The sequence below is a fragment of the Toxorhynchites rutilus genome, chromosome 2 (genome assembly GCF_029784135.1).
Source record: "Toxorhynchites rutilus septentrionalis strain SRP chromosome 2, ASM2978413v1, whole genome shotgun sequence".
In the NCBI taxonomy this organism is placed as follows: Eukaryota; Metazoa; Arthropoda; class Insecta; order Diptera; family Culicidae; genus Toxorhynchites; species Toxorhynchites rutilus.
In genome coordinates this window covers 324,870,532-324,888,282 of record NC_073745.1, presented here as the reverse complement: position 1 = coordinate 324,888,282, position 17,751 = coordinate 324,870,532, and the positions used below count along the sequence as shown (strand labels likewise).

At 39.0% G+C, this 17,751-nt stretch overlaps 2 protein-coding genes across 4 annotated transcripts; one reads left to right on the top strand and one right to left on the bottom strand.

Moving 5' to 3' along the window:
• Window positions 1–1,444: 1,444 nt before the first annotated feature.
• Window positions 1,445–12,451, top strand: LOC129768310 (E3 ubiquitin-protein ligase Bre1). 3 transcript variants are annotated; one of them, XM_055769862.1, is made up of 6 exons: window positions 1,445–1,584; window positions 1,764–2,176; window positions 2,277–2,825; window positions 2,887–4,160; window positions 4,227–4,418; window positions 11,282–12,451. In XM_055769862.1, exons 2-6 carry the CDS (start codon window positions 1,816–1,818, stop codon window positions 11,852–11,854), a joined length of 2,949 nt encoding a protein of 982 aa, XP_055625837.1. In that variant the 5' UTR covers window positions 1,445–1,584; window positions 1,764–1,815; the 3' UTR covers window positions 11,855–12,451. The 3 variants fall into 3 exon arrangements, with proteins under 3 accessions (XP_055625837.1, XP_055625835.1, XP_055625836.1); XM_055769860.1 differs by having other exon boundaries at window positions 2,887–4,163; XM_055769861.1 differs by having other exon boundaries at window positions 1,458–1,584; window positions 1,777–2,176; window positions 2,887–4,163.
• A 38-nt stretch (window positions 12,452–12,489) lies between these two features.
• Window positions 12,490–17,726, bottom strand: LOC129768312 (tektin-1). Its single transcript, XM_055769863.1, has 3 exons — window positions 17,461–17,726; window positions 16,865–17,380; window positions 12,490–13,118 (listed from the first exon to the last, which is right to left on the bottom strand). The coding sequence occupies exons 1-3, from the start codon at window positions 17,604–17,606 to the stop codon at window positions 12,539–12,541; spliced, it is 1,242 nt and encodes a 413-aa protein (XP_055625838.1). The 5' UTR covers window positions 17,607–17,726; the 3' UTR covers window positions 12,490–12,538.
• Between the last annotated feature and the right edge of the window lie 25 nt (window positions 17,727–17,751).

Here is a 17,751-nt window from a genome sequence, read left to right as displayed (position 1 = left end):
TATGTGACTAGACTAGACCTATGCGACTAGAATCCTATCTTTCCGGTAAGTGTGATATTTTTTCAAAAAAGATTGGCTTATTGGCTTCAATTTAATATGTCGATCATCTCAATCAGTTCAGTAGTTCAAATGTAATAAATTTTTGCAAAAAATTATTTTTGGATAAGAGTGGAAAAATGATTTTACGGACGACCGGTTAACTTTGAAAAGTCACTCAAAAACACAAAAAAGCCTATCTGATATCGAGATATGTTATGTAATAAATCCTCAGCTTTCAAGAAAAAACATAAAATATAAAAACATAAAAACAAAAAACATAAAAATAACAAAAAACAACTACAATCAATAGTTACGAAAACAAAATTCGATTTCTTGGCAAGCCTAATATTTTTCCAAAAAAGATTAATTGGCTTCAATTTGATATATCGATCATCTAAATCGGTTCAGTGATTCAAAAGTTATGAATTTTTAAAAAAGGCACTTTTAGGAAAAAGTTGAGAAAAATGATTTTTCGGACCACCCTAAAATAAGAAAAGGTCACCCTAACGAAAAAATAAAAAATACGGGTCTAATATTTTGCAATAAAGAAAGAAACTACCACTTTTCATGGAAATCTGAGGAGCACTATATCGGTTTGACATGAAATGGATGTATATATATATATATATATATATATATAAATTTTTCAATTCAATCAAATGTAAACAAATCGAGGTAATGGATGCACGCTAATAGTCTTCAATCATTGAATGTATTACAAAAACAATCGTTCACGTATCTACTTTCTTCATCTTTTCATCGCCGATACAAGAAATATCCAATGTACAGATTCGGATTTTAAGCACCCGGCTGTTACGTCGGACGCCACTTTCCTCCGATGCCCGAAACGTCCGAAGTAACAAAGCAGTCAAAACAACACGAAGTCGTACTTCGGTCGTTTTGAGTTTTTGTTTCTTACAGTAGTTGTTATCGATTTCAGTTCAATTCAACGGGTGATAACAATAATAATCTGTCTTTAGAACGAAATGCTGATTTTTGGATTGTTGTTTAGTAGTTAGTTTCAAATTCTTATCGTGCAACGTAATATGTCCAATGTGCAAACGCGGACAGTCAAAACGTCCAATGTAACATTTTCGCTCCTTGGCTTCAACTTTAAACTCAAATCACGGAACAACAGCTACGATTGGTTTTGGAGAGCTATTCTTGATCGCTAGTGGTGAGAGGAGCGATAAAGATCGATAACTTTTAAGACAGTTCGCGGAATAATGTTCGGGTCTTCAACTACGTTTTTCTCGAGTTGACGAAAATGTTACATTGGACCTTTTCAAAAGTTACGCGAGGATTCATGTCGCATCGGCCGAATAATCGATTGTATCCCTGCTCGAAACATAGATGGCGCGACATTCGCAAAAAGCATCGGGCTAACTTCTTGCTCGTAAAGCCAACTTATTTCATTTTCTCTCAAGATGTACAGCCTTGTTGATGTGTCGCGATAAAGTTAAAGTTATGCTGGAAAATTGAACAGAAATCTGTGAAAAATTGCTAAAATTTGGTTAAAAACATAAAATTTATGCAACCATCAAGGTAATTTTGTAGCTTATTAAGTAATAACGGAACTATATGCAGTTGAACTGAGTCTGACCTAGTATGGCTTTGACACTTTTGCCTCCGCAATGGAGAACACAATTTCGAGTGCATGAAAAATCAATAGCTTTAATTTTCGTTTTCATTTTTACTGCCCGAATTCACCGACTACTTTGTAGGTTTGCATTGCAGTCTTATTAAACCTTCAAAACGAGGCCATCAACAGCCAAAATGTCCAAACGGTCGGCTGATGATTCTGCCGGAAGTGGTGCCACTGCGGGAAGCGCAAGTGGCGCTCCTCCGATCAAAAAAGTCCACTTCGAGCCGCATCTGATCGGACCGATTTCGACACTGGAAGAAATGGACATCAAGGTTCTACAGTTCCAGAACAAAAAGCTTGCCCAGCGAATCGAACAGAGGGTCCGCTGCGAAGCGGAACTTCGCCACCGGATCGAGCAGTTGGAAAAACGCCAAACCCAGGACGATGCTGTGCTGAATGTGGTCAACCGCTACTGGAACCAGCTGAACGAGGACATTCGAGTGTTGCTGCAGCGGTTCGACGCGGAAACTGCAGATGAGTCGGAAAACAGGAGTGAGTGGCTTTGCCCTTTGCCTTTATTTCAGCTTCAAATATAAAGCTAAAAACTTACGATAATTTGAAAAATTCATGCTCTGTATTTTATTTTGAACAGACGAAAACGAAGTAACCACTTCGTTCCTGATGCAATTGTCCACCTGGGACAAGGAGGAACTTGACGACAAGCTGGCGAATCGAGTTCAGGTATCCAAACGGGCGGTGGCAAAAATTGTGCAAGTATTCGATCGACTTATGCAACGTAACGAGAAGATAACGCTCGCCATGAAGGGAGAATCGGATGATCCGGAGGCGAATGTTCCGGATATCGATGAAACGTTACGCCAGAGTTACACGGAGGTGATGGCTGAGAATCGTAATCTCCAGACGCAGAACACGTTGCTGCACGAGAAGTTTCACACGATTTCGCTCAAGATGAGCGAAATTCAGGATGTGTTGAATGGGAAGGAAACCGAGTCGGCGGAGTTGAAGAATCAAATTGACGACTTGCAGTACGAACTGGAGAAGGTGCGCTGCCGAAACGATAAGCTGGAGAATCATCTGGCGGAAGCGATCGAAAAACTGAAGGCTTATCATCAACTTCACGGGGATATCTCCAGCTCTGACAAGGATAAGCATTCGACTTCCACTACCAGCTCGACTAAAGGTTTACTAAACTTAGTTTATCATAACCCAAGGTGTTAAAATTAATTAAATTTAAATTGCAGGTGGTTCAATGACTAGCGTAGCGGCTCAACATTTGGAGGATCTGCAGAAGGAACTCGAAGAGTACAAGGAACTAGCCAACAATCGTCTCCAGGAGTTAGATAAACTGCATTTGCAACATCGGGAAGCATTGAAGGAGGTCGAGAAGTTGAAGATGGACATCCGCCAGCTGCCGGAATCGGTGATTGTTGAGACTACAGAGTATAAATGTTTGCAGTCTCAGTTCTCGGTGCTGTACAATGAGTCGATGCAGATTAAAACGCTACTAGACGAAAGTCGTAATCAGTTGCAAACAAGTAAGAACCAACACCTGCGACAGATCGAGATGATGGAAAGCGAGGAGCTGATCGCTCAAAAACGAGTTCGCAGCGATATGATCCAAATGGAGGATGTGCTGTCACAAATTCGCAAGGAGTATGAGATGTTACGGATTGAATTTGAACAGAATATGGCAGTCAATGAGCAAACAGCTCCCATCAATAGGGAAATGCGACATTTGATTACATCTCTTCAGAACCACAACGGACAGTTGAAGGGGGAGGTTCAACGATACAAGAAGAAGTATAAGGAAGTTTCCGCGGACAATGTCAAGCTGAGGAAGGAGCTGGAGGAAATTTCGGCTAAATTAGCTACACTCCAAGAGCAACAGCAAGCGGAGATTAAAAAAGAGAATGATCAATCGTCGGCTTCGTCCGGTGTCAAAGATGAACCAGGCTCATGTGATGGCCAAGGCTCGGTAAAAGAGGAAGATCCCAATGATCCTGGCTCGGGAGCGATTAAGTCCGAATCGGGAGAGGAAGGCGACGGCAGCGATCCGAACGGTATCAAGAAGGAGGAGATTGGGCCGGATGGGAAACCAATCAAAGTGGAAGCCCCTGGTACTCCGAAAGGCGATGGAAAAGATCAGCGAGCGAAAAGCGCTGAATCCGATCTGGTGCGTGATTTGCGCAATCAGCTAAAGAAAGCTCTGAACGATCAGAAGGAGATGAAATTGTTGCTGGACATGTACAAAGGAGTGTCGAAGGAACAGCGAGACAAAGTTCAGCTGATGGCATCCGAGAAGAAAAAATGTGCCGAAATAGATGATTTAAAGAATCAAATGAAGAAGCTCCAGGAAAGCAAGCGGGAGGATCGGAAGAAGCTGGCGGACGAGGAAGCGCTCAAGAAGATCAAGCAGCTGGAAGAGCAGAAGTATGAGCTACAGAAGCAGGTTCAGACCCAGAAGCAACCGGACAGTGCCTGGAGTAGCAGCTATCGGCCTTTCGTTGGATCCCATGTAGTATTGCTATATCAAATTAACAAAATCTTCCATTTTTGTAAATCGAATTTTCGCTTTTGACAGGAAGAGGAAGCTCTGCTGAACGAGATGGAAGTAACGGGCCAGGCGTTTGAGGATATGCAGGAACAAAACTCTAGACTGATTCAACAATTGCGGGAGAAGGACGACGCTAACTTCAAGCTAATGTCCGATCGGATTAAGGCAAATCAGATGCATAAGTTGTTGCGTGAGGAAAAACAAGTGTTGGAGGATCAGGTAAGCCACGGCGGTTCAATGAAATACAGTTACGTCTAGATTATATCACTGGACGTTTCTATCACTCTCGAATTTATCACTGAAAAAGGTTCGAGTATAAAGTATTAAACTGAAAAAAATATTTTAAGCAATCATGTACTTAATCGTGTAACTTGGCGTATTCCAAGTCGTATATAAAGTGGAATGGAACAATAATCGTATATAATGTCGATCTAAATATACATCGTGTATATCTAAAATCGAATAAAATGCGAAAACCCACATTTTATTTTATTGTCGGTTTTACGATATATGATGATGATAATGCCCATATTTGTTTCCAAACATATCAAGAAGCCATATAAATTACCGATTTTACCGATATTACAATTGTAGGGTAGATATGATAGAACAAAAGTTCCAAATCATGAAGGAGCATTTATAAATTATGCTACATGGAAAAACCTCACGATTTGGAACCTCATTGATCGATGTACATTGTAAGAATATGCTTTAAAAAAAATTGATGTGGAAAATTTACATTTTAGAAAATTTGTTCCATTTCCCTCGATCGGAAGCAGTACGGATCAAAATAGACCACCATACGGGGCAATATGGCCATGTTGAATCAACTTGATTGAATCATTTAAGCATTTTCTCGCCAGGAAATAACGTTACAAATTATTAAACGAAAGTTCATTCTATTTTGCAACTATCATGTGTATTTCATTGGATTTCATTCAGTTTGCCTATACATAAATAACAATGTGATCAAAGTGATTGGGCTGCAATTTTACGTTACTCAAAGCAGTTATGTGCAGTTATGTACCCACGAATTGCATCGATACCATTGGTTCTATCCATCGCCGCCCGTAGAGGAACTGAATTGTGCCCCACAGTAGCAACATCTGGTGCCCTGTGGAAGATTCTATAATCGTTATTCAGTGCTCAGCACCCAGCGCTCAGCTGAAGTTATAGTGCTCATCTGCCTTTTTCCCCACATTGCTAGGATTTGGCTAATTACTTTCGGCTATTGGAAGGATGAGAAATATCATTTCTTTCGGCCAAATCACACGCCAGGATTTCCCTCGTCGTAACAGAACCTGAGAACCGTTGTTCTATTGCGGGAATATAATCTACAAGCCCGTTTTTTTGCTCCGTCGTGAAAAAATATCAAATGATCCGAGCAGCTGGAGCTGCAAAGAATCTGCACAATGTAAATAACGCTTAGGTGTTTCTCGCGGGACACAATGTACTAGGGATGCATGTCGCACTGACGTACCACTGTTCACTGTTTCGTTGATCCCGTTCAAGCTGATCTGTGATCATTTTTTACGATCGGATGTTTTTCTCCGCACCATCATTCCACATCTATTTCCAACTATGGTTACAAATTTTAACAGCTGTATTTAGAGGTTATGTTGAAAAAATACCTATTCATACTGTCCCAAACCCATTCTGCCCCGTACATTACCGCTCAATGAAAAATAAATGATCTTTTACATGAAACGGCAACGCAGCGCAATAAATCAGTGGAAATGTTCAGACATAATACTAGTACGAATTGATATAAAGAGCAGAGTCATAAATTTCAGTATACAGTATTACATAAAATATCTCGATATCAAAGATGCTTTTTATCGTTTTTAAGATATGACAATGAAAAAAACACTTCTCTGATTTTCGGATTGTAGAATGTAAATTCGGATTGTAAAAATGTGAAAAATTATGTAAAAAACCTCAGCTTTCCAGAAAAAATATAAAAATATATAGCACATTCTATCTTCAACCAATTACAAAAACGAAAATCCAAATTTTTCGCAAAAGTAATGTGTGAAATAAATCGTACGAATGAAATACAATTTTATGCATAACAAGAGAACTAATCAAGTAAACGGAAGCAAATTTGATTTGTGGAGGTTTTAGGAGGCGCGAAACATTAGCAATCGTCCGATTTGGGATATCTACATTTTGTTGTATTTTCTGTATCGAACATGTATTCCATGTAACGGAGAAAAATGTTATTTCCAAATGATTGAAGAATCTGGAACGAGAATTGTGTCTGAAAATAATTTGATATTATAATGACGAGTTTTGGTATACTAGGAAATTTATAGTAGAAGGAAATTGTAAAGGGTCAACTAGAAGATCAATCAATGCGCAGTTTTGCGATTGGACCCATGAACGTTCGTTTATTAAGAAAACGTCAAGGTATTGATAACAAAAAATCCGTTTTGTGCGATACGAAATTTGCGGGTCAGCTAGTGCTATGTAAAGGCGCAACATTTATGTCAAGATTTACTTTGCCGAAAAAACCTGAAAAAGCGTCGTAAAACAACATATACCAGGGGTGGCATTTCGCATTTCGAAACGAGTGATTCTTGTTCGTTTCGACCACTTTTGCCATTATGAATCTCGAAGCGAGCTCGAACCGAGCGAAATCAATAAGGCAGTAGTAGAGTTTCGAGCAAAGTTTGACATTACGTAACATTGTGTTCGAGCAATTTTCAACTCGAAACGAGAACAAATGTCTCGGCAAGAAATGGTTGATCGTCGTATGGGAAAATGTTAGTGAAATGTTGATTTAAATGTTAAACCTTACATCAAAGAAAATTGCAATTGCCTTTTCTTTTGGTCCTGACGTCCATTTGTACAAGTATGTGAGTATAAATACAATACTTTTATTTCAGCACTATGGAATCACAATTCATTTGTTCATTTTCCGTAGGCCTTAGAATTGGTATATGAGTACCATCAATACACCGGATATCTTGAAATTATCGAAGAAATATTGCTTTGTTTCATCAAACGATGTTATATCCAATTCGATCCATTTTTCGCATAAGCTTCTTTCCAGAAGTGGCATCATTTCATTGAACGCTGATGAAACTGTTGGTTGAGCCATACCAAGTAAAAAGTTTTCTCCTTCATTACATTAATTTGGTACGGCCAGAAGCCAGAAGATTCAAAACGGCCGCTAATTTCAAAGCTGCAGGAGTAGTAGTAAAAGTTGTTTGGAACACGGTTGTATTCGAAATTTTTGGAATGCTTCTCGACTAAGTCTGATATACTGCCGAAACTTTGAAACAAAAGAATAATTATTATCATTTATATCGGAAACGTATATAAGACAAATTCACTCATTTTCACTTAGCGAAAGAGTCACTTTTATCCCCCAACTTCGCCTCTGTGGAATAAGCGTGCTCTCTTCTTCACTATCGCGAGCGTCAAAAAACATTTGGCGATCTTTTCTTTTTAATCACAATTCTAATATAATTTCAAATTAAATTTGTTTTTCGGCATTGATATTTGCAATAACCATGAAGTTTGCTTTGTTTACAAACCCAAAATGTTGACATTTCTTTTCGAGACAAATTTTACTCGAAATCTAGTACACTGAGAATAATAACTCGAAAAAGATACATAATACTAAAATAGATTCGATTCGAGTTTGAATTATCTCGAAACGAGTTACTCGTTTCGAAATACGCAATGTCACCAGGAAGATGAGCATAACAATAGTTAATAATAAAAATTTATAAATTGTTTCTGGAACAACGAAACTTAACAATAGAATTCCTCCTGAAATGATTTACTTGCAGGCTAAAAAGTTTACCCCTAAATTTAGAGTACCTGCATGGTTTAAGTTCAGTGGTGTTTTACTTTTAAAAAGAGGTCCAGCATTTGAAAGCTTAAGGGGGGACCCCTGTCTAATGAATTTTCGCGTTTTTTTTTCGGATGTTGGGAGTAAAGTGAAGTGTTCGGGTATTTTGGTCATTGTTTAAGTGTATTTTCCATTTTTTCGGTGCACGAATAATGATTATTACGCTGTTGCGTGCTGGATGCGTAGATGCTATCTGAAAATCGATATCTTACTGGTGGTATCGGTTCTAACGCAACGGGGTGTCGCAGATCGAATTCCAATGAATATTATGAAATTTTAGGACATTACCTAAAGCGTTACATACGGGTTTTTGAAAATTCGAAAAATTGTCAAAATGTCGGCCATTTTTGTTAAAAATGAGTTATTTTTCATGCAAAATGCTGTTTAGAAAGAAGCTCATAAAAATCGGAAAAATGAAATATCGAAAAAACGGCTGTGTAACGCTTCGGATAATTCATTTCTGCATGCTGATAAAAAAATTCAGCCAAATTGGCAGAGTAGATCCTGAGATATCGATACCACCAGTTGAAAAAACATGGTTTCGAGAAAAAACTCGTTTCAAAATTCGTGCTGCAACACCAAATCCCTTGAGGTGATCGCATACTTTTGGCTATAACTTCCTAACGAAATAAAATATCGAAAAATCCTTTTGGTACAACAGTTTTGAGGGCATCAGCTTTCCAAAAATGCAAAAAGAAAAATTCGATTTTTTTAACTTTCCAGATCGGGGTCCCCTCTTAAGCTATTGTATGTTTCGAAAAATTATCGGAAGATTTTTGTGAAATAGTTAGTTTCAAAGCTACACTTTTTATTTACCTGAAGACTTCTGATCTGACTGATAATCAGGTATATACGAGGTATGGCTATTAAATAACGAGACTGGTTACGAAAAAGGGTTATATTTTAAAAATTACGCTACAACGATATGCTCCCTTCAATATACTCCCCTTGGCTCCTCACACACCTTTCCATACGTTCTTTCCATTGTTCGAAGCAGTGCTGAAACTCTTCTTTTGTGATGGCGTTCAAAAGCCGCGTCGCTTTTTCCTTTGCCTCTTCTACGGACTGAAATCGGGTACCTTTCAACACGGATTTGATCTTAAGGAATAGAAAAAAGTCGCATGGGGCTACATCTGGCGAGTACGGGGCATGTTCGAGCACTGGAATGCCCTTATCGGCTCAAAATTGCTTCACCGACAGCGCGTTATGGGCAGGTGCGTTGTTGTTCGTGTTTTTCGTCACACATGATTTCCGACGCGCACTACAAAACACGTTACATTGAAACCACTGCTGCTCGCAAACTACTATAATGACAAGAAAGTGTTTTCGTACGTTCATAGCAGACACTTCAAGCTACCGAACGTACTATTTGTTTTTCCTCCAGGCGCGCAGTCTCGTTATTCAATAGCCATTCTCACAATTGCGACAAATGACCCCCTCCTCCCGGTGACCTTGCCAGAGTATCTCGTGAATAATCGAGGTTCTACTATAGTGACTTCGGAGGAATTGTTCGACATGTTCATAGAATTTCGAACAAACAGAGACGGAAAATTAATACTCACATCTGCTGGGATTGTTGCTTTCAAACCGTCAAACCAGCTAACATGGACATGGCCTGGTATGAATTGATGTTGATTTACACAAAAGTAACTACACCTTGGTTCAACGCATCAGTTCCTGTCGTTACATTCCACTACTTGCAGAAGGATATGTGATCTCCTTAATTGACGAGCAAACCACTCGGCCTAATATCGTACTCATTGATTTGGGAGTTTTCGGACTCAATTTATTCTGCTTTGAAGGGATGTCCTTCGATCGCTAGGTTATTCCACACATCAGCTAATAATTCTTCTGCATACTTAAAATGTTTCGTTTCCAGTTCCGGGTCCCTTGTTTTGAGTTTTTCATCCAAGTGAGATCCCTCATAATCATGAGAATGTATTGAACCTGCTAATTCTCGGAAAAGAGGAGTCATTCGTCGTTCAGCTCGATTGAAAGCACTGCGTCTTGGAGCATTTGTAGCAACGAATATCGCATCAAGATTCAATTGAGTGAAATGACAAATCGAAAATATTTATGACCTTTTAAAGCAAGGGTTCTCGTCTGGATCCTCACCCACATTAATGATGCTTCCTTTATACCGAACATTCTCGAATTCAGGTAGTTCGTCCACCCTTTCAAAAACGAGCCCATTGACAAATTGAACAGTGCCTCTCTGGACGAACTGCAAAGTACATTTACCACTATATTGAACTGCTTCAACATGACCAAGGGGCCCTAGCTTTATTTTGCATCCTGAGATAACAGACGGAATAAGCCAAAATCATCAACTGGTAGATCAACGCGATATTCTAGATGTAATGATCGGTGGGAAAATAATCGCAAAAATCTGTATATAAGCGGATTCCAGCTTGGAAATCCATTCAGTTTCTCTTTTGCTTTCACATAGAGTGGTCATGAGAAAATGTTCACTTGTAAATGCGCCCGAACTATGGAATATCCGCAAACATTTGGGTAATTGGCTAGGTGTTCCAGTGACACAACGATATCTAAAAAAAATAAAAAAAAATTGTTTAATTTTATGTTATTAACAAGTTCGTAATTATACTCATCCACTCACACACCCATAGGAAATTTTTTCTACAATCTTTAAAAATATTCATTCACTAGCTAACCCGGCAAACTTCGTCCCGCCCATTTACTTGATTAATTCTCGAGTAATGCAGAAATTTGTGTTTTATTTGTATGGCAGCCCCCCCTTTGAGTGGGGGAAGGACTGTCTAACCATCATAGAAACATTTATTGCAACCTAAAACTTTCACATGCCAACTTTGGTTTCGTTTGCTTGGTTAATTTCCGAGTAATGCAGAAATTTGTGTTTCATTTGTATGGCAGCCCCCCCTTAGAGAGGGGGGAGGGGTCTCAAAATATCACGAAAACCTTCCCCGGCCCCAAAAACCCCTACATACCAATTTTCATGTCGATCGGTTCAGTAGTTTCCGAGTCTATAAGAATCAGACAGACAGACAGACATCACTTCATTTTTATATATAGAAGATAGATTCATTAATTGACTGAGAAATGATTCAACCAGCGGTGGTCCTACGTCTACATCGCGATCATATCACAGATATAGCCCACTTCTAGTTTTTTAGCGTGATATAATCGAGACATTACTGTACTAGCATTCTGTAACACATTTTTATCTCATGTCCACAAGGTAACAACGCGCGACAGTCAAATCGAAGCCATGCACGTTGTGCTGCGGAAGCTGGAGGAAAAGGAACGCATCCTACAGAATACGGTCACAACGATAGAGAAGGAACTCGTAACTCGACAGCAAGCGATGGAAATGCACAAACGGAAAGCCATCGAGTCGGCTCAGTCGGCAGCCGATTTGAAACTTCATCTGGAAAAATATCACGCCCAAATGAAGGAAGCCCAACAGGTGGTCGCGGAGAAGACCAGCTCGCTGGAAGCGGAAGCGTACAAGACGAAGCGTCTGCAGGAAGAACTGGCACAGTTCAAACGCAAGGCCGAACGTATGAAAAAGATTGAAATGTCCGGCACTACTATCGATGAGGTTATGCTGGAGGAAATCCGTGAGTACAAAGAAACCCTCACCTGTCCGTCGTGCAAGGTCAAGCGAAAGGATGCCGTACTGTCCAAATGTTTCCACGTGTTCTGCTACGATTGCCTGCGAACCCGCTACGAAACCCGACAGCGCAAATGTCCCAAGTGTAATTGCGCATTCGGAGCCAACGATTATCATCGGCTATATCTATCCACGTAAGATAAGAAGGATTCGTTATTTCTATCCTTGCAATAACCACCTAAACACACGCACGCCAATATTTATGGATATAGATATATTTTTGTTTTTGTTTCAGTTATTACATTCTTTACTTCGTCCCCCTCCCCATTATTGTTTTAAATTTCATACGACTATCGTATATAAATTTTTATACGATTTCCAATCAATTTAGTGGTAAAATTCCACACTCATCCCTTTGATGAGCCATGAAATAATCTCTTTTTGGAGGTGTAGCTTTAGGCTTCAACGTAGTTCTGAAATACGTTTTTCGGGTCATAGCAATGTGGCGATAATATTAGAAATCCGTCACACAATGCAGTCGTGACTCAGAAGAAGCTTTTATATCCGTATTGAGTGATAGTCAAAGAAAAAAATCATTTGTACTATTTAATTTAGGAAACCTTTTTGAATTATATCATTGTGAGAATCCTGCGAAAGATACTGTTAGCTGAACTCAAGCCACGTTCTTCAATACTAGACTACTGAAATCGTTTTTTTTCATTGAGTATTTTGGAGTCTGAATAATACAGGCTTTCTATTCAGAAAAAATATAGATAAATAAATCCATAAATTGTAGTCAACTATCGATTTTATTAAAACACACGAAAGAAATCCTTGTGCTCACCAAAACACGCAAATTGCAAATTTGTGCTCCGAAACGGTTCAAAAGTTTTGAAACTTCAGACTCTCTCTTAACGTCAGACAATCAACCTCATCTATTTTGAGCGAACTGGTCTTAAGATTAATCTCTTCCTCTTGCATTACCTGAGTATTCAGCAAATATCTCAGCGTCGCTTTGGATTGCACCAGCATTCGGTCCAATTTGGAGACTGTTTCCCTCAGGCCACCCAACTCCTTCTTTAAACTATTATAAACATTATCCTTGCACAGTTCTATCCCCGGTCGATGAGCTCTGTTCGCCATTCTCATCTGGGCCAGCGCAACATACCCTTCCTTCTCTGCGATTTCCTTCTCCAGCTTGGTGACATTTCTCGTCAGCTCGTTCACCTGACGGACCGTCTCCTTGTGGACGTTCTCCAGCTTAATTTTGGTGTAGCGCATCTCGGCAATCCTCTTGCAGAAAGCGGTGCTTGTGCGTTGCACTTGGGCGCGAATATCTTCGGCGGCCTGCTTCAGAAGCTGATCGATGTACGAGCGCAGCGTTTGGCCGGCGTTGATTTCTTTGGCAGTTTTCTCGATGTTTGCGTTCGTCACTTTGATCCACTCCGGGTCGGTGTTATTACTGGAAAAAAATGTATAGGGTAGATAGGGGCAATATGACCGGGCGGGACGAAATGGGCCGCTCTTCGTTTGGGCTTGTCACTTAACCAATGACACTTTTTTTCCAACAATTGTGTTAGAAATACTCTCATGAAGTATCTCCGTGTAAACCGTATTCAAATTCAATTGTTTTGTAAAGATATTGAATAGAGGCGAATGAACTGCAAAGTTTAAAGCCTCTTAAAAACAAAGAAAGAAAGAAAGAAGATATTGAAAGAAATCTCACACTGACTGATTATCACGAAAATCATATTAGAAAAGCAGTTAACAAAATAAGCTCTGTACACTTATGACTCTGCTCTTTATATCAATTCGTACTGGTATTATTTCTGAACATTTCCACTGATTTAATGCGCTGCACTGCCGTTTCATGTAAAAGATCAGTTCATTTTAATTGAGCGTAAATGTACGGGGCGGAATGGTCATACCTGCTTGGGGCTGTATGACCAGGCATTTTTTCAACATAGGGCCCTATTCCAGAAAACGAGACGAGCAATTCGTCTCGTTTCGTCTCAGCTTCAGTCACTGTCGAGACGAGCAAAATATCCTATTCCAGTACACGAGTTTCATTGAAATGTTTTATTTGGTAGACTGGAGACACTTCATTCACTTTTTCTCGGTATGATCAGTGATGTCAGAAGAGAAAAACAAAAAAACATATTTGAAATTGATCAATCGATACTCTTTTCTCAGTGCCAAAATATTAAAAACATAACTAAAAAGAATAAGATTCATATATCTATTGGTTTAGTTGATATTTTTTCTCGAGGATATGGTTTCATCACTCAGACGTTTTATTATTAAGGATTTATTGGGGGCAATGTTTATTCACCTAATCAACGATTTATCATGAAAAGTTTTAAATCTATATGCATGTATTTTCAATAAAGTAGTTGTTTTGAATTACTCATTCTCGTTGAATTTGATGTGAGGACACTTTTCGTGCCGTGTTAATATATCAAAACAGTTATCAGGTATCCCTGGATATGAGTTCAATGTTTACATTTGGTTGTGTTGTTTGGAAAAGGCCCATCTGAAAATCTGTATAACCTTGCAATCACTGAATTGAATTTGACGATTGCAGTTTAAAACATAAATTGCTTATGCAATATGAGTTAAGTGGTGCTTTAAATCAACAAGGTGAACAAACACATCAAACTAACTAGACGATTCGAATGATTCATCGGCTAGCGAGGCCAAACTGTCGTCGAGTCAGACGAGCTACTCGTCTGTTTTTGGTCGAGCTCGGCTTCTGGAATATGAAAACAAACGAGACGAGCGCTCATCTGCTCGTCTCGTCTTCTGGAATAGGGCCCATAACCCGTGAATACAGCTGTTAAAATTTGTAAACATTGTTGAAAATAGCTAGATGGTGAATCATGGTGCGGAATTATACGGTAACTGAGCACGCAATGAAACAATCTAAGGCAAATGATTTTGGATTGTCCAGTCGAAAATATGATCATGGTTTGCCCACTTTTTTGAATGCTCTAATTCAGCGCTCTTGTGTCAAGTAAGGGTTTCGAATGTTTCAAAACATATAAATAAAATTGTCTTTTTCATGATTTACAGTAGTTTTATAGTATATTTTTACGGAATCACATGTTTCAAAGAATTATAAAATACACCTTCTATTTGTGTCAATGCGCCCCTTATTCGAGCTTATTCGAGCCAGATGATTATTTGGCACGTATTCAGACCTTTCCTGCATTATAACAATTATTGTAAACATCACGCTTGCACACCATTTGTATCAGATTTACATAGCTAAACCATTAAATTAACGCATTTTGATGAACTCAATTCTGATCATGAGTTGTCCAATTCAATAATGTTATTTTGTCCACATGATTTCTATGGCAACCGCTTGGCGCGCTGCAGTTTGTTTATTGTGTCCTTCGCGCATAGCAGAGATAAAGTTTCTCTGTGTTGAATGTGTTGAGGTGAACACTTTTAAAATGCCCCAAAAAAGGCAATATTCTGAAGAAAGTCTAAATTATGGATGAATCATAATGATGACAGTAGAATTCGGCTCCTTTAAACTAATGTAACTGAGCCTGTAAAAATAAACGATTTATATAAAAAAAATAATGATGACAGTAAACTCAAGCAATGAGAAATGCAACATCTACTTGAAAATTCGAATTTTTGATTTCTAAAACCGGACAAACCATGATCATAGGTGGTCAAACCATGATCATAATTCCTCTTTAAGGAAAATCGTTAAAAAACAACAATTTGAATAATTTCAACTACTTATGGTAGTATTAGCAACTAGAGACTTGTGGCTTTTCAACAAACCCAAACTCGTATCGATTATGTGTAATTTTCATGAAGAAAACCCAATTTGCATTTACTAAAACGTATTTGCGTAAAAACACCCCAAATCGGACAAACCTAGATCATTTAGGGTAAATGATCTTGGTTTGTTCAGTCGAAAATATGATCATGGTTTGTTCAGTCGAAAATATGATCATGGTTTGTCCACCATGAATGCTCTAATTCAGCGCTCCTGTGTCAAATAAGGCCTTCGAATGTTTCGAAACATATAAATGAAATTGCCTTTTACACGATTTATAGTAGTTTGATAGTATATTTTTACGAAATCACATCTTTTAAAGGATTATAAAATACACCTTCTATTTGTGTCAATGCGCCCCTCATTCTAGCTAACTTTTAATCGATCACCAGATGATTATTTGGCACGTATTCAGACCTTTCCTGGATTACAACACTTATAAATATTGTACACATCATGCTTGCTCACCATTTGTATCGGATTTACATAGCTAAACCATTAAATTAACGCATTTTGATGAACTCAATTCTGATCATGAGTTGTCCAATTCAATAATGTTGTTTTGTCCACATGATTTCTATGGCAACCGCTTGGCGCGCTGCAGTTTGTTTATGTTTGTTTATGGTGTGCTTCGCGCATAGCAGAAGTATGGGTTTTCTGTGTTGATTCTGTTGAGGTGAACACTTCTAAAATGCCCAAGAAAAGGCAATATTCTGAAGAAAGCCTAAATTATGAATGAATCAATACGATGACAGTAAACTCAAGCAATGATAAATACAACATCTAATTGTGAATTCGAATGTTTTCATTCAAAAATGGAGATTTCTAAAACCGGACAAACCATGATCATTTTTTTGGGCAAACCATGATCATAATTCTTCTTTAAGGAAAATCGTTAAAAAACATAAAAATTTGAATAATTTCAACACCTTATGGTAGTATTAGCAACTAGAGACTTGGGGCTTTTCAACAAACCCAAACTCGTATCGATTATGTGTGATTTTCATGAAGAAAAATCGATTTGCATTTACTAGTTGCGTAAAAACACCCCAAATTGGACAAACCAAGATCATTTACCCTACCCTTTTCTATATTTACACGTTCACTTATTCTTCGATTACTGGCAAATATCTTGAACTTATTAGAGTGACATGATTTCGGAAATAGAAGTCTATATTACAAAATTTAGACAATATGAATAATCACATAAGAAATTTTAAGGAGAAGATAGATTCGGTACATGCTATCGAGGTTTAATCTAGCCAACACATCCCACACCGCAATGAACTGCGGTGTTTGTGACGGAAGGAAAAATGGAGTTCCAGAAGAAAATGCAATTTGTCTCGTTCATGAATTACCTAAGTCTCATACTCAGAAATCCTTAATATTATCATAAAGTATGTACTTACTAGGGATCCAATGGAACATTCCCATCGTAAACTTTCATCCCCATCTGGTTGAATCGTAGCTCGATGTTCTTCTCGTCAATTTGTACCGATTTCTCCTTGTTGGACAGATCCCGATCCAGTAGATAAATGGCGGCTCGGAGCCGCCTCAACTGCTCCACCCCTTCATCCATCAGTTTGTTTAACAGCTCAATCACTCCCTGGATCACATTGAGCTCCCTCTTGAGCTCCTTGTCCACATCATCGAGCACCAGATCAATTCCTTGTCTGGTTTCCCGCAGGATGATACACTTTTGGCAGAGCGGCAGTGCGATTTCTTGCAGTGTGTTAATAGCGTCAATGATGCGTTGTTTGTACACCTTCAGTGCTTCCTCCTCCACGTGAGCCTCCTTCTTCTGCTTCTTGAGTTCGTCCTGTCGAAATTTGATATCGCCAATGCGTTCCTCCAGTCGGAAGTCCGATTCATTTTTGTTCAATTCGGTGGTGAAATTCGTTTCATCGATCAACCGCTCACTCTCACTTTGTTACGCAAACGGGAAACGAGGGCAACAAAATCGAGGTTATTGTTTTGCAGCCGCCAACTTAGTGACCGAACTTACCAAATGATCCGTTCGGCGAGCGTTTGCTGATTCACGGAGAACACATTCTTGGCGCGATTGTTCAGGGCCCAATCACGCGAAGTGTGCTTGGGACGGGCCGGAGGTACGATGACCAGGTTTTCATTCGCTAGATTGTCTTGGAACATTTCGCTCACGGGGCAGATATTATTTTCACGCAATATTTAAAGCTGTTTTCGGGGGAACAAAACAGATACTGCCAAAACCATCGACATCAACAAAAACGAGGTGGTTGCTAGGAAACGCGGTTGTCAGGTGGTACGATAGTTGACT

What these genes read in the sequence shown, in the direction of transcription:
- LOC129768312 (XM_055769863.1), bottom strand. Translation starts at nt 17,606, where the DNA reads ATGTTCCAAGACAATCTAGCGAATGAAAACCTGGTCATCGTACCTCCG. An exon ending in CTCGCCGAACGGATCATTTG is followed by an intron (nt 17,381 to 17,460) that starts GTAAGTTCGGTC and finishes TGCGTAACAAAG; the next exon opens with TGAGAGTGAGCGGTTGATCG. An exon ending in AATGTTCCATTGGATCCCTA is followed by an intron (nt 13,119 to 16,864) that starts GTAAGTACATAC and finishes ATTTTTTTCCAG; the next exon opens with TAATAACACCGACCCGGAGT.
- LOC129768310 (XM_055769860.1), top strand. Translation starts at nt 1,816, where the DNA reads ATGTCCAAACGGTCGGCTGATGATTCTGCCGGAAGTGGTGCCACTGCG. An exon ending in CACTACCAGCTCGACTAAAG is followed by an intron (nt 2,826 to 2,886) that starts GTTTACTAAACT and finishes TTTAAATTGCAG; the next exon opens with GTGGTTCAATGACTAGCGTA. An exon ending in AACAAGTGTTGGAGGATCAG is followed by an intron (nt 4,419 to 11,281) that starts GTAAGCCACGGC and finishes CATGTCCACAAG; the next exon opens with GTAACAACGCGCGACAGTCA.